At 40.1% G+C, this 16,469-nt stretch overlaps 1 protein-coding gene across 22 annotated transcripts in view; it reads right to left on the reverse strand.

Annotated features, from left to right (window-relative positions):
• Window positions 1–16,469, reverse strand: part of SPATS2L (spermatogenesis associated serine rich 2 like) — a 160,985-nt gene that overhangs the window by 33,975 nt on the left and 110,541 nt on the right. For 11 of the 22 annotated variants that reach the window (XM_072741846.1, XM_026002590.2, XM_072741843.1 and 8 more), the window contains 2 exons: window positions 3,500–3,706; window positions 2,012–2,147 (listed from right to left, as the gene is read on the reverse strand). In XM_072741846.1, the coding sequence (XP_072597947.1) occupies window positions 2,012–2,147; window positions 3,500–3,706 (343 nt within the window). The remainder of the gene's footprint in view (window positions 1–2,011; window positions 2,148–3,499; window positions 3,707–16,469) is intronic. The other 11 variants (XM_072741856.1, XM_072741852.1, XM_072741853.1 and 8 more) reach the window with 1 other exon arrangement.

Here is a 16,469-nt window from a genome sequence, read left to right on the forward strand (position 1 = left end):
ACAGAGTGGCCTTCTCCGAGCGGTTGTCTCGGGCCTCCGGGGGCTGGAAGCTCCGGCCCCACGAGCCAGCCCCGGCCCACTGCCTGCCTGCGTTTCTCGGGCTGCTTCGTGCCATGGCAGTAGAGCTGCGGAGCTGCACAGACACCGCAGACTGTAAAGCTCAAAACATTTACATTTACATTTAGAGGTAAAGTTGGCTGACTCTGGCTCCAGAGACCAGGCCTGGAAGTTGAGTGTGCTTAGATATATATTGGGGTAACTTAAGGATAGATTTTAAAAAATCATGGAACTATATAGCATTTAAAAACCAGTAATAATAATACCTTTCATTTTTATAGCATCTTTACCTTCTTTAAGAACTTTCAAACATATTCCTGGAGTGTACTTTGAACAATTAGTTTCTCGTCTGGTGGCAGAGAGGAGAGCTCTGCTAAGGTCCAGCTGATGTGACGGGGTGGAGAGCCCTGTCATGCCCTTCACGGTCCCTCACTGCACAATAAATGATGGAGATGGTTTTCTTTCAAGTCTCTGGTACCTTGTGCACATTGGGATCTTAAACTCTAGGTGGCAGATGGTTTAAATTTTGGGAATTTTAGATTGTGTTAAGTGTGATCCTTGGTTTTACACAACTCTATAATCTGCTAAAAAGCGCATCTCTGTCAAAGAAAGGACTTGGAAAGGAAAGAGAGGCGGAACACGTGGTCAACTTCTAGAATCATGGAGAGCCAATGAGATACAGAGAACACGCTTGAGTGCAGGCACTGCGGGTTTGTTTTTCTGGTCTTTCTATTTTTTCTCCTTGGCGCCCTGATTTTCCTTCAGGAACCACAGCCCTTCAACTCTTAGTCCACGGGATTCAGGTGGGGCTCACCAGACCTCTAACTCTGTGCAGGGCACAAGACCCCAGCCTGGCTGGTGGGAAGACTCTGTCTCTCTTGCCACGGTGACCAGTTTAAGGACAGATACACGGCCCAGCCCAGTCAATGCGAATTAGCCCTTGGGCTTCTGCTGGAACTACTGGAGACAAAGGTCTCTCTCAGATCACAGGGACTAAGGATTATGTAAGCATGGAGCTGCTACGGGGGCATCTTTACTACCACGTGAAGAGATCACACCCAAGAATCAAGCCAAGAATAAGTGGAACCAGGAGATTATAGGAGATGCTGAGAAAGAAAAGGAGGGAGAGACGGAGACAAGGAGAAAGGGAGGGAGGGAAGGAGAGAGGGAAGGAGAGAGAAATGGAATTCTCAGAACACAATTTGGGCTTAGAACCAAATTTGCCTAAAGGAATCTTCTCGATTTTTCATGTACATCAGCCAATAAATTTTCCTTTGTCATTAACTAGTGTGACTTGGGTTTCCATCACTTGAAACTGGGAGAGTCTTGAGTGATACACTGAGAACTTTTTCTACTGGTAATAACTTAACCTTTACCAGTAGATACTTCATTTCAATTGTGGACATGAGCAAATATACAGGGCTCCAAGAAACATCTTCCATCAACGTCAGCTGCAGAGTAGGGCAGGGCAGGGCACAACCAAAACCACACCAGTGTGCCATTTCTTAATTCCAGTCTTCAAGATACCCAAGAATGCAATTCTATCACTAAGCTTGTCTAAGATGTTTCTGAGTTTTGTTAAGGGAGTCTTTCTTATTTATTAATGATAAGGTTGGAAAATATTTTGTTTTCTCAGTAGCATTCATGATATAAGCCTTCCAGGAATTTGTCAAAAATATCATTTGTTGAGGTTGTGTTCTACATCATTCATGCACTTTGGGGCCAATTTCAAACTCCAATGAATTATGTGTATCGGGTTTCTTCTCACTCAAACATTTTCCCTTCTTTTTTATCCCCATGATATATGCCTCTGCTTGCAGGACTTAAAAAATTTGCTGAGGAGTTGTTCTGTGATGTTTATGTATTAAATAAACAATGTTTCCCATCAGATGCTTTTACCTGTAGGAATAGCTCAAGTGCTCTAAGTTTATAGTTTCTAAGTCAAATTACTCACCAGTTGTGTAATTCGGCAAAGGCAGCTTTGATCTTCTTCACTGAACTATCCACTTCTTCCTTGATCATGACACGATATCTTGTTAGAGACACAGTGCAGCGTTGCAAATCCTTCACCGATTTCTCAATGTTTGGGCCTAAAAGTAATGTCATGAAACAACTGTTAAATTGAACACTTTATCTTTTTATTCCTGAGCCAAACAACAACAGCAAAAGCAGCTAACTCCCATACCCCCTAATAAAAAGAGAGAGATTTATCTTTTGTTTCTCAATGGAAAAAAAAAAGTTCTGTCAAGGAGATGTTTATGTGTTTATAACCCAGAGTTTTAAAAATCCACAGTGGGTGATTTGTGTGGCCCCTGAGACTGCTGTGATTTGACCAGTGGGTTCTGTGGGTGGGCCATTTTGGGCACACGTGCCTCCTTTGTGCTTTGGAAAGAGGCTGTGATCATTATGTTCTATTATGAACTGCAGTTTCTTAGAATCTGATATGTCTAAAGACCATTTGTGCTGCTGGCTCTCACCACTCTGCGTGGTTAAAAGCCAGCAGGGCTTTTGGATGAGGAAAATGACATGGAGATTGGGAGAGGTACAAATGAGCTAGAGAGAGGATGGAGCTTTGGTGCCAGGTATGCTGGCTCCGGCCCCATCAGTTCTGAGCCAGGCCTGTAATTATAGCAGCAGCACTTAGAGCTGCTCGATGGGTGCCAATCTTGCCTGATTTCCTGAAACCGTCACCAAGGTATACAGATACTGCAGAGCAAACAGGCCAATTGTACTTATCCCAACAAGGTCATGTTTCTTAGAGAAAGAAATCTCCCTCAAGAAAAGTATGAAAGTCTGTCAAATCAAAGCCAAGGAAATCGGGTACAACTGAGGCTGAATGAGAAGAATAATATTTAATCCTCTGGGAATCAAAAAGGAAGTGATTTAGCCCCTTTCGTGTTTAATACCAATTATGTATAAAGTATAGCAAAGCTCAAAGGATAATAAAAACACAGTGTGTCAAATATAAAATCCTCTTTCAGTGTTACATTGTCTGAAAGTTCTAATACAGAACTGAATTTCCATGAGAAAGATCATATCTGAAGAAGACATATCAGCCTCGAGATTCATCTTCATTCAATGTAAGTTAAGAACTTGTGTGCCAGCGAAACATTCGGCATTCATATTACTAAAAAAACTGTTTGCTTCATAAAATATGAGGGTAGAAAGTATTTGTGGTGCAAATTTATCCATGCCTACAGAGAGAAGAATGACCACAGAGGGGCAGAGAAAGGAGATGTAATTCCTCTGAAATACTTGAGGCCTTTGGTTAACATGGGAGGAATCACATCTACTTTTTAATCTATGTGGGTCACAGAAAGAAATGCAATTGCATGTGTATCTCTCTTCACTAAGCAGCATCTTTTGGAAAGTTCTATCATTCTGGCACTTCTCTGGGTGTGCAAAATGTGTTGAATCATTTGTGCAAAAGAAATCACTTTACCTCTTTTCTTTGCCAGCTCATCTGGCTTTATTTCAAGATGAGCTGCAGGGGTATTGGACTTAACAGGAGATGTTTTTGCCTTAGGCTTGCTTGGGTTACAAGGCTGCTCAGCTGACCACTGTAGGCCATCTGACCTCTCTGGTGTTCCATGTATAGGTTTGGGGTTCCCATCTAAGGATAGTTTCTGTTGCAGTGGTCTGTTGCCTTCTGTAAGAAAACACCAAATAATGACTGTGAAGTGATAAACTAAAAACACTGATGAGAAAGTGACTGGCGGGAATGCCAAGATTTCTGCTTTTGTTTACATGTTGGCAATCATGCCCTTCATTGCAAACAGTGAAGAAACTGTTTTAATAGAATCTCCAGAAGATTTGAGGATATCCTAGAAATAGAGCCTTGTACTTGGGAGTCGGAAGACCTGAGTGGGCATTTCGGTTCTGGTAATTACTTTGTACAGCGGCCCTGGGCAAGCCACTTAGCATCTCTGAGGCTTGGTTTCCTCACTGATTATGAAGGTTATTAGGAGCAGAGTTTTGTTTTGTTTTTTTCCTCATTCAGTATAGGTGTAAGCATCTTTAAGTATGATTTCATATTGAGGCTATAGAAATGCAGCCTTACTATCTCCAAGTGCTGCATTAATGTCCTGTGGTATTTTATTATGAATTAATAAAGGCAGGAGAGTGACTGAAGATAGGGCAAGAATGAAGTGACAACAGGTACTATAATCATTTCACTTAATTTATGGAGGATTAAATCGAGAAACATAATATTCTCAACTATATTTAAAATCTAGGGAGTCAAATTCTCTCTGGAGCTTTAATAAGATGTGGTAGTAAATTAGCAGCACATTGCGTTCAGCATCTTTTAAAGGTAGGTTCCTATTTAGTTATTGCTGGCGTGAATTAAATGATACCTTAGTGGCTGGAAAAGGAAATGTATTACCCTTAACATCTTACAACCAGAGAGAGCTTTGAGTGTAAAAAAAAGGGAAGTCAGTGTGCTCTGAAGGCCAGGCTCTTGGAGGAAGCTGAGTGTAGGAGAAAGAGTACAGGGCTAGATCCAGGAGACCAATGTGCTGAGCTTCCCTGTGTCCTGGATGAGCCTGTAGGAATGACTTCACTTTTCGGCTGGCTGTGGCTCACACTCAGAGCAAAGTCATTTCTATGAATTGCAGGTCCTTTTCATCCTGCTTCACTTCTTTCTACTCCCCTGGCACCTCATAAAAATTTACTGTAGTATATTTTAACACAAGGTTTATGTGTCTGCCCCTCATCCCTGCTTGAGGAGGCTAGGGCTCCCTTAAAGTCAAATACTGAAACCTGATTCATTTTTGAAGCCCTAGTACTTGTGTTTGGCTCAGTGGCTATCTGTAAAATTGTGACTGAATTAAAGTACTCTTAAAATGATTTCATGGGAAACAAAACAAAACAAAACAAAGAACAAAGAACACCTTTCCTAACATTTGCCACAAACGTTATAGAGATTACACATGGAAGGTGCAAAAGAATATGATCTGCGTCCTACTCAATTTGATTTTAGACATTTAAGACAAGTGTAAATCTGACTTTGTTGATTGCATCATTCGTAACTTCTATATCAAGAAAGCAGAGGAACGCTGGGGTGGCTCCGCTGGTTGAGCATCCACCTCGATTTTGCCTGAGGTCATAATATCAGGGTCATGAGAATGAGCCCCAATTCAGGCAGGCTCCATGCTCAGTGGGGAGTCTGCTTGAGATTCTCTCTTTCTCTCTCTCTCTGCCCCCCCCTGCTGTATTTCTCTCATTCTCTAAAATAAATAAATCTTAAAAAAAAAAGAAAAAGAAAAAGAAAGCATAGCATATATTTTATGGGCTGAATGGTGAGTACTCTTTTTTTTTTTTATTATTGAAGTTCGATTTGCCAACATATAGTATAACACCCAAAGCTCAATTGATGAGTACTCTTTAGAGGGAAATTACAATACACAGTGAGATGTTCAACAAAGGTAGTGAACAAATTAAGTACTGAAAATAGCATTTCCTCCAGTGATTAAACAGATTTAAGTGGTAGTGTGCAATTTTGTTATACTAAAGAACTTCAGTGTAGGGCAGTGGTTGTCAAGAGTTAGTGTACAGGAAGTCTCCCTTAGTACTTTTTACAAATGCAAATTCCCAGACAACACCTCCAGGGATTTTGATTCAGCAATGGGCTCAAGATTCTACCTGCCAGGTGATTCTGCTGCGGTGAAGATGGGTGGCACCCCCACCTGAAGACACTCTACTGCATAAGATGAAAAACTAATTTTTTTGATGAATCTGTAAATGTTTGGTTAAAATAATGATTAAGTACAGGCTGGCTCCAACTCAGTCCCTTTCTAAATCATAGTGAAGATTCAGCCTTGATGAAATATTATAAATTGAGAATCTAAAATATAGCTCATTGAGCATGGTATAGTAAATCAGTCTTATCCTTGAAAACAAGGGGATTTATATTATAGCCTAATGGAAATAATGACCTTAGAATGAAGGGAAAACATTATTCTGGTGCATGTGTAAGAATTTTAAATGGAAGGCAAGCATGCAAATGAACATGGGTTCATTAACCTAGAGCTGAAAATATTTTGTTTGTGTCTCAGAGAACTGGTATGTGGGCTGCTGGTTCATTTCATCATTCATCCAACAAGAATTCATTGAGAAATATGAATAGCAGAGTTTTTTTTAGGGTCCTGAAAAGCTGTCTTATTATTGGTAGAAATCAGTGAACACTGGAAAGATCTGAAATTCTCAAAGACGACTTGGATATATTTGCACATTGGCTGTTCAGATCTGTCTCCAAATATAGTAAAACTCTGGGGCTCTTTCAGATGAAAGCTGGTGGTTAAGTTATTCAGCTATAACAGAATTAGTTTCATCTTAACCACAAATCCTGATATTTCTAGCAACAGGATAATGGAGGTTCTTTCCTAGATACAGTGATTTCCCTCTAACATTATGGCCAGAAGTACCATCAATTCTCTCTTTCTGGAATCTACTTAGAAACTTCAACAGACAGTAGCTGACTCAGAGTTGATTCCTATCCCTGTCCAATAAGGTAGCCACTAGCCATATGTGGTCATTCAACACTTGGAATGTGGCTTCCCTAAACTGAGATGTGCTGTAACTGTAAAATACACACTAAGATTCGAAGACTTAGTACAAAAAAAAAAGGAATTAAAAATATTACTTTGATAATTTAAAAAATACTGATCATATGTCAAAATAATATTTTGTATGTATTAAGTTAGATATATTACGCAATCTCATTCACCTGTTTCTTTTAACTTTTTTAATGTGGCTACTCAGAGTTTTAAAATTACATAGGTAGCTCACATTATATTTCTATTGGGTAGCACTAATATAAATCAGAAGGAGCATGAAATTATTGGTCTAAAATCTGCAATCACTCTAGTTTATATTCTAGACTAAGAGAGTACTGATTTCAGTGAAACCTTAAAATACCCTCTGCAATTTCTACATGAGAAAAGTGGCGACAGAGGGATATATGTCTTGTTCATAACTATATGCTTGGTGCCTAGTAAGTACATGATGAATACTGAATGAATGAATGAATGAATCAGCATTACTTTGGTACTTTTCACGCCTGGGGCCCTTCTAGTTATAGGGAGCCTCGTTTGATATGAGTCTCTGGCTGTGTCTTTATCCAATATTCATCAAATACTTGAATCAAAGTAGTTACATCTTGGAAAAAAAGTTGTCTCTGGAAACACCTAATCTGCCCAGATTTTGATAAATATTATATACATTTTAATTGATATACATTTTAATTTCACCCTAAAAAATGGATCCTAGAAAATTATATATTTTTGAATTTAACTATTACCTGAGTTTTCCCTTTATTAAAAATACTTATCAAATCCCAACACAGATTGTATATATCTTCCTGAGTATCATTCTGGTTTCTGATTCAATCTGACTCAACAGATTTATATGGAGTATCCTTATGTGCCAGCCCTAGCTTCCTCATAGGAGATACATGGGACACAGTCTCTCTGCCCTTAACAACTAACATGTAAAATGTGAAAAAGCAACTTAAGATCATAGCAGTAAATCTGAGTTCACCTTGACCCAATGAATTATGTTGGCATCTTTGTTGAAAATCAATTGACTATATATGTGTGGTCTATTTTTGGACTACATTCTATTCCACTGATATAGTTGTCTATCCTCACCCCTAACACCACACTTTTTAAATTTTTTTATTTTCTTACTGTAACTATACAATGAGTCTCATATCAGGTGATATATGTCCTCCAACTTTGCTCCTTTTTCAAGATTGTCTTGACTAATGTAGGTCCTTTGCATTTCAAATTTAAGAATCAGTTTATTTCTACAAAAACAGTGTATTTCTACAAGAAATCTGGTGGGATTTTGACTGGGCTTGAGTTGAATCTATAAATCAATTTGGAGATGATTAGTATCTTAGCAGTATTGCATCTTTTGATCTTAGAACATGATACAACACACCATTTATTTAGCTTTTCTTTAATTGGTCTCAGCACTGTTTTACGGTTTTAGGTGTCTTGTGCATCTTTGGCTAAATTTATTCCTAGGTATTTTAGATGTCTTAGGTAACTGTATGTAATATTTTAAAAAATTTCATTTCCCAGTTGTTGGCTGCCAGAATGCAAAATTACAACTGATTTATTATAATATTGAACTTTATACCTAGTTAGCTTGCTAATTTCCTTACTAGTTTTTTTTTTTTTCTGTAGGTTTCCTACAATTTTCTATATAGGCAATACTGACACCTGCAAATGCAGTTTAGCTTCTTTCATTCCAGTCTTCCCTTGCCTTATTAAATTGGTTAGGAACCCTAGTACAATGTAGAATAAGTGTCCTTGTGTCCTTGCATTATTTTTGATCTTAGGGAAAGTGCACTGAATATTTATCATAAAATATGATATTAACTACAGAGCAGATTTTTCACACATTTATTGGGAAATTCACTTATATTCCTAGTTTTCTGGGAGTTTTTATTATTTTGCCAAATGATTTAATTTTGTTTCACTTATTAAGATGATCATATGGTTTTTCTCCTTTATTTTGTTGACAGTAAATTACACTAATCAATTTTTACATGTTAAGCCAATGGTGCATTCTTGGGAAAAAAGCACATTGGTCATAGTGTATTATCTTTCTTATATATTGCTGGCTTAAACTTGCTAATATTTTGCTGAAGATTTTGCTTTTTCATTCATAAGCGATATCGTTCTGCTTCTAATGGCTAATCTTTCTTTCTATTATAGGTCACATTTGATTGCTTCTTGTGTGGATTTATTTTACACAGCAAAACATAAACTGTGGTGGCTGTTTCTTGTTAACAGTACCAAAGAAAACAAATCTTCCTCTTGGGAGAAATATAAGACTTGAATTCAAAGATTTTCATAATATATGTACAGCCGTGTATGTGTTCAGACTTGAAAACTTCTGAAAACTCTTTTTTTTCTTATTAGATTTTACTTTTCAGTGAAAGCTTTATGTACTTCTAAGGAGACTGAAGGGAGTATAAATGGAATTCAAATCTAAGTTTAAGAAATGTATTATATATAAGAGTAGGTCTAAAAAAATTATTTTAACCCATTGAGTTAAGAGCCTCCTATACACAGTAAAGTACATTGTCTGATGATGATTAATGTAGTATTTTAAAGTAGTTCTACCTAGGAAAAACTGAAAAAAAAAAAAACCCAAAGTATAATTTTGTTGTCATAAAATTACACCTAAAATTTCTAATGCATGTGTTACTCAAAGCATATTATATTCACTTAAAAGTAATTAAGTTAATCTGTTAGTGTTTTATGATAACTGATAATAATAACAATAGTTCTCTGATCAGAATCTTAGTGTTCTTAAATATTCACAAAAAGAGAAATGCAAAGGGAAATGAAACATCTTAAACTGTTCCACTGCCCTACTAATCACATGAACTAATCAGGTAAGGGGGCAGGAAAGTGCATTCCAGACAGAGATAGCATTTGCAGTGGGAGTAAGCACTGTGTGCCAGTTATGAAGTTACTGTCTCTCGGCGCAAATCTACCCTTCTTTGCCTTCCTTTGTGCCAATGGAGCTGGCCCCTGTGAACGATTCTCTCTTGCCAGCCAGCACAATGTCAGCTTTATCAGTAGAGGGCAATAAAGTGACCATGAAAGGCTAAAAGGGTAGGAATATTCTTCTCTTCCAGTTCTGGTTCTTCATTATTATGCTTATTTGTCCCAGGAGTCAGCAGCTATGCCGAGAAGCTCCAGCTGCACTTGTGCCTGTCCCCTGCGACTCGTGCACTGGCAGTGGCTTTCAGCAATTCTAGCCTACCGACACCTCCAGCAATGGACAGCTCAGTCCATGCCCTGTGAGTTTTGGATGTTGTTGCTTTGCTACCACAAGGCTGCATGTTCCTCTGATGGCCACATCCCTTCGGCGACATCAGAATATCAGTCTTGGATTGGAGGGCTCTCTTTTTTTGTCTAACCTTCCTAGAGATAGCAACTGCCCTCTTGCATGTCTAGATCTCGGAGTCCTCATCTATCTCTTTGAGTAGGTAACCACCTCCTGGCCTTTCTAGTGTTGTAGTTGGTAATTCTCTGTATTATAGTCCTCCCATTCAAATAAACTCTGTGGCTTCTGTCTCCAAACTTGAACCTGACTGATACAGCCAGCATGAGGGGCTGAGAGGGAACCCGGGTGGCTGGAACAGAGAGAGCAAGAAAGAATAGCAACACATAGGGGCCAGATCATGCTAAGCCTGCAGGCCATGGTAAGACTTTTGGTTTTTATCTTAAGAGTTCAGATTTGTGTTTTGAAAAGATTTCAGGATACAGAGTGACTTAGAGAGGAACGATGTAAATACTAGGAAATTAATCAGTGGACGCCTATAGCAACACAAGCAAGAGAGGATGAGGTGGGAAGGCAGAGGAAGAGACCGTGAAAATGGATGTGTTCTAGGAATATTTGGAAAAGAAAATCAACAGGACTTGTTGATGGATTGGATGTGGGGGGTGAGAGGGGGAAGATGTCAGGACTGATGCTAGATTTCTGGCTTGCACATCAAATAGGTAGGACATTAAGATCAGGAACACTAAAAGAAAGCCGAGGCCGAGATCATGAGATTGCTTGAAGCATGTTGTTGAAGTGCTTTGAACTGTTAAAGTGAAAATGTCAAGTAGGAGCCTGGAATTAATTAATTAATTAATTAATTAATCTATCTCAAGAGAGTAGCCTGGACTGGGAAGATGAATTTGTGGGCCAGCTTACATAATTAAAACTCAGGCACGGTTGAAATGATCTAAGGAAGATGGTATGTTTTATAGGAGAAAAGACTTGGAACCAACCAAGCCTTGACAAGCTTCACTGATTAATGGCCAAGTAGAGAAGAGTGATCCTCAAAGGAAACAGAGGGGCAATGAAGATGGAGAAGAGATCAGGAGACTGACATTTCATTGGAGCCAAAAAGGAAAGATAGAGCATTAAGGTGGAGTGATCGACAGCACTGAATGCTGCAGAAAGAAAAAAGGATAAAGGATTGAAAAACGCCTGCTTGATCCAATACATGGAGGCCATTGATAAACTAGTGGGAGCAGTGTCTTTGGAGTGATGAAGCTGTAAGCTGTAATGATTGGTTGATCAGCGACAGACAGAGGTGAAGAAACGGAGACATTAAGTAAAGATAATTCTTTCAGATGTTACAGAATAATGGTCTGGTGATGAAACCCCAAGAAAATTCTTTTCACATTACAGTGACAGTGCACCTGGATTTGCATGGTCCGTTATTCTTCTGTTACTGCATGACAGGGGAATGAACAGAAAGTCAGAGGAACCCATGGCTTTGAAATAGAGACCAAAATGGACAGGTTTACTTCAGACATAATGTTGGTCAGTTCTGCTTTTTCATAACCTCTTTATCAACTACAGATGGACTTTATTATTTCAAGTCTTAGGAAATTTGATCAGTTCCGTGGGCATAGGGCTGGTAACTTCCAGATTGGAAACAAATCTTTTAGTTTTATTTACATGACCTTTCAAGGTCTCATATGTCATTAATACCTTTACAGGTTTATTTATGTTAAAAGATAATAGAGGCGCCTGGGTAGCTCAGTCAGTTAAGTGGCTGCCTTCAGCTCAGGTCATGATCTCAGGGTCCTGGGATCAAGCCCTGGGTCAGGCTTCCTGCTCAGCAGAGAGTTTGCTTCTCCCTCTCCCTCTGCCCCTTATTCCCCTGCTCAAGTTCTCTCTGTCTCTTTCTCTCAAACCGATAAGTAAAATCTTTAAAAAAAAAAAAAAAAAGATAATAAAGTCAATGAATTGATCTGTCAATGACACAGGTAGGCAGGTTCTCTTCATTTGTTTCAGTTATTTCCCTGCAAAACAGGCTCAATTCTCATTGCATTCTGATAGAGCCATTTAAATCTGTTCAAAAATTTAAGAAACAGGTTTTTTTGGGGAAGCCTTTTGTTCTTTGCAAGGAGTGCATTCCATTTAATTAAGCTGGTTTATAACTGAAGTCACCCAACAAGGTATGGGTGGGAAGTTACAAAGGTATCAGCTCTTCAGAGATGAGTAGTTTTTGTGCTTCTGCTGCAGGGTTGCAGCTAAAGTAGGTTTTTTTTGTTTTGTTTTTTGTTTTTTTTTAAAGATTTTATTCATTCATGAGAGACACAGAGAGAGGGAGAGAGAGAGGCAGAGAGAGAAGCAGGCTCCATGCAGGGAGCCCGATGTGGGACTTGATCCCTGGTCTCCAGGATCAGGCCCTGGGCGGAAGGCAGGGGCTCAACCGCTGAGCCACCCAGGGATCCCACAAAAGTAGTTTTCAAATGAGAAGGAGAATGGAGCTGGCTCTGGATTTCACTCTACCCAGGTGACAGGAAAATATCCCCAGGGGTTTTGCATTTCCTGGGCCCTGGGTATCACTCCATCCTGTGTGGGTCTCTGTCTCTTTCTGCTTTATCATACCCAGAGAAAGGAAGCAGAGGTCCTAGTCCTGGAAGATGCAGTCGCAGGCCTCCCCTAACGCTACCTGAATGGTCCTCACCCGGTGCCCCCAGGAGCTGATGTGGAGACTGAAATGCACCCAGCCCTACACAGGAGCTACGCTAAGTATTTAGATGCCAACACAATAATTAAGGAGGAGTGATAATAACAATGAATGTGCTTTAAAATGTGAACTTTTAAATGCATGTTCATAGAATAGGACATACTATCAGCTGTAGAGGTTAATAAAGTATTATATCTTTAATTTAAAAAAATTGTAAAAAAAAAACTCTTTGGTTATAACTCTGCAAGAGTTTCAGCTAAAGTCCTTAATTAAGGTTTAAATAAAATATTGGCTGCTCAGGCCACTGTAAGCTGGTGTGAGAGAACCTGCTTTGGGGCATCAGTCTTGGCCCTGGCGTCTCCTCTCCCATCACTCACGGGACAGCAGGGCCTTATCTCAAGTCCCGCACACTCCCTCCACCCCTGCCCCGGTCTCTGCCCTATTTACTGCCTTCATAACATTTATTATACTCTAGAATTCTCTTGGTGACTTAGTTGTGTTCTGGTTTACTGTGTATCTCTTCTCCTCACCTTCCAAATTGGACACAAGTTCCCCGAGGGCAGAAACTTTGTTGTCTTGTTCACTTCCTCTGGAAGAATTGCTGGCACAGGATGCTTAAAAATGTTTACTAGGTAGATAAATGATGTGAGGGTTTGCTCCACGCCAGGTGCTGTGCTAATCACTTATCGCTTACCACAATCTGGCAAAGTGGGGTTATGGTTGTGATTTTTCTGGGGAGGGCACACTGAGACACGGAGGGGTTAACTTGCCCAGGGTCACACACCTAGGAAGTGACAAGGCCAATACTCGAATCCAGACACCCCTAATGCTAAAGCCTGGTTCTCTGCTACAATATTATATTGCTTCCATTTGAGAGCTGGCATTGCTGAAATCCTGGAATATACACATTTGGCTTTACTATTAAAGTTCTAGGCAAGCTGCTTTCATCTTGTTGATCTTTTCTAATCCTCTGGTCCAATATAGGGCTTAGAGAAGCGGGGGAGATAATCTTGAGGCTAGGACCAACAGCAGCATAAAAAAAAAAATCTGCTTGGAAATCCTATAGGGAACCTCACACCATAAAAATACCGTGAAATGGTCTGGTGAGATGTACGCGCACGTGTGTGTGTGTGTGTGTGTGTGTGTGTGTGTAACAAGAAGCACAAATGAGAGACAGGCAGCCAAATTCTAAAATAACAGGACCCTTTCCTCACATTTGGTTCAGTTCACTCTGAGCACGAGAAGGCAGCTCAGTGCCAGGCCCACGCCAACACAGAGACTCTGCGTTGTCAAGGCAAACCGACTGGGCCGCTCCTGTTCCAGGATACCGAGCAGATTGCGAAGTCCGGTTTGTAGAGGTCAGTGAACACAGCATGGAGCCTTCTGTTTGAGACAGGTAACAAGTAACAGAAGAGCTGGCTTCCCAGGAAGCTCCACAAGATGAGGGGACATGAAGGAAGCCTCTGGCCGGCAAGTGGAACTGGAAGGCCCGCCCCAAAGTTTATCCCAATGGGGCCTGCCGGTGGCCCGGCATCCCGCTCCTTCCCCGTTCAAGGGGGGATTGTGTCCAGTGGGAGGAAGACAACACAGAGATCTGCAGTCCTATCCTGGGCTACACAGGGATAAGCGCCTCAACATTTCAGTGACCAGAGCCTTAAGAAAAGTAAAGCAGGAAATACTTGGGAAAAATTGAACCCTAAAGTCATCATGTGCTTTAGACATTTAGATGGGCCTCAGGAATAAAAATGATCCCTGGCATTACTTTTGGTAAAAATAAATCTTCATCTACTCCTTGTCTGACTTTGTACTTGGACGCAGAATGATCTTGATTGGATTATGTAAAAGATCTAATTTGAGCTGTTATTAAAAATTCTGAAATACAGAAAAAACTACTCCACGGCTTAAAGAAGTCATTTTGTACTAAGTTTAAATCAAATTCCCCAACTTCTAAGCTACATGCTGACAGGCTGCATTGTCCCACTCGACCATGCTATATTTACAGCCTGAAATGATGCTGCTTTGGGTGATTTTTTCACGTAGGAAGTCACACTAACACCCCTGAACCACCTGCACGTATCTTAAAGTGAACTTCTCCCCTACCAGAAAACGATTCTGTTTAAAATTTTTTAAAAAGAGAGATCTTGAATGTCAAGGTGTTATAAAAAGATAAAACACACGTTCCACATGTTCACAGCCTGCTGCCCAGCTGGGCATTCGGGGCAAGCTTCCTTGAGCCAGTTTCATTATTGGGAAGATTGATAAATGCTCCACTGCAAGCAGACGGGAGATTTCTTTTACGCTCATACTTCGAACCCACTCAAGTACAGAATATCATTATATGGCTTTGTTATGATTCCTTTATCCTAATTTTTCAATTATACATCTTTTAGAAGTAGGGAGCCTGTGGTTTCAGCAGAAACTCTCCAATGCCTGCATTAAATTGCATGGATTTGAGTCAGGTTTTTGCAAAGTAACAAGAGTTACCCCAGGGGTGTGGGTTCTCTTCTCAGCTTCTCAACCTGGGGGGTGGAGGGGGTGCTTTGGCTTCCTCAGCAATTCAGTGACGGGATGAGGTTAAAGGATCATTGCCATCCCTTCCAGTTCCACGGCTCTGCTCCAAATGAGGTGCAGAATGTCCAAGACCGGGCAGCCTGGGTGGTTCAGTGGTTTAGTGCCTGCCTTGAGCCCAGGGCGTGATCCTGGAGACCCGGGATCGAGTCCCATGTCGGGCTCCCTGCATGGAGCCTGCTTCTCCCTCTGCCTGTGTCTCTGCCTCTCTCTCTCTCTCTGTCTGTGTGTCTCTCATGAATAAATAAATAAAGTCTTGAAAAAAATAAAGAATGTCCAAGACCTAACACCCATCTGTGAAATATCTGTTAGAGGCCTCGGGATTGCTGATGGATTGGATGAGCATTTCAAAGTCATTTCCCAATTCTCGCACCACTTCCTGATAAACTTTCACTGTCTTTGGGGAGGAAAACCTAACTAGTTACAAACTTATTTTTAAATTTATGGTCATAACAAGTGAGCTGCTGATGAAGTTAATGGTCAACCAGGAGGGCTCCCTTCCTTTTTGCAAAAGCATCTAATGACCTTCCATTATCATCATTTATTCTTTAACAGGAAAACTGACATGAAGCATGGATTTGTACTGACCCAGTAATATTAACAAATAATACTGACACACTGCAACACCTGCATGCTGAACTTAATAAAACCGAAAGGACCCTGGGATGGCTCTTTGCGCAATAAAGGAGTCTTCACAGAAAGTTTCATGTTGGAGTTGACAAAAGCCTCCTTGTACAGAGAACTCCTCTGGTGGGTACTTAACTTTCAAGGCAGCTCACCACTGTGAAGCGAAGCGCTTCAATATTGAATTTGCTCTAATGTCATATACTTGATAGAGTTACTGAAATTGTTTTAGAAAGAAGGTATAAATTATAAGGAAATGAACGAATGTACGTGGTAGGCTTTTAGTCTATGATTGATATCAAAACAGCAACTTGAGTAATTAGATTTTGAAAGTAATTCATGGGAAAGCAGTAACAACCAAAGTTGGGAATCTGCCACTCAATTATTTAATTTCTTTACCCTGCCCTTACTATAAATCAAGACACCCTCAAAATTGTAGGGATCATAAAAACCGAATTAAAAAATTCCTGGAAAATTTAGATTCTAAATGGAAATAAGCTGTTTTTGTGGTTTGTCTGTTTGGTTGTAAGGAAGCACCGTGCAGGAAGGATTATCTGAAATCACAGCACTATCAACAGAGTTGGTAGGTAATGTGTTTGTGGAAGAAAATCGGTGCTTTGTGAGCAAGCTAAAAGCTAACTAGTGTGTTGTGCAGCATGTCAGTTATTTGTTGCTTCCTCACCGGAGCCCTGATTTGGTGCATGTCACCAGGGGATGT

The sequence above is a fragment of the Vulpes vulpes genome, chromosome 16, assembly GCF_048418805.1.
Source record: "Vulpes vulpes isolate BD-2025 chromosome 16, VulVul3, whole genome shotgun sequence".
Taxonomy (NCBI): domain Eukaryota; kingdom Metazoa; phylum Chordata; class Mammalia; order Carnivora; family Canidae; genus Vulpes; species Vulpes vulpes.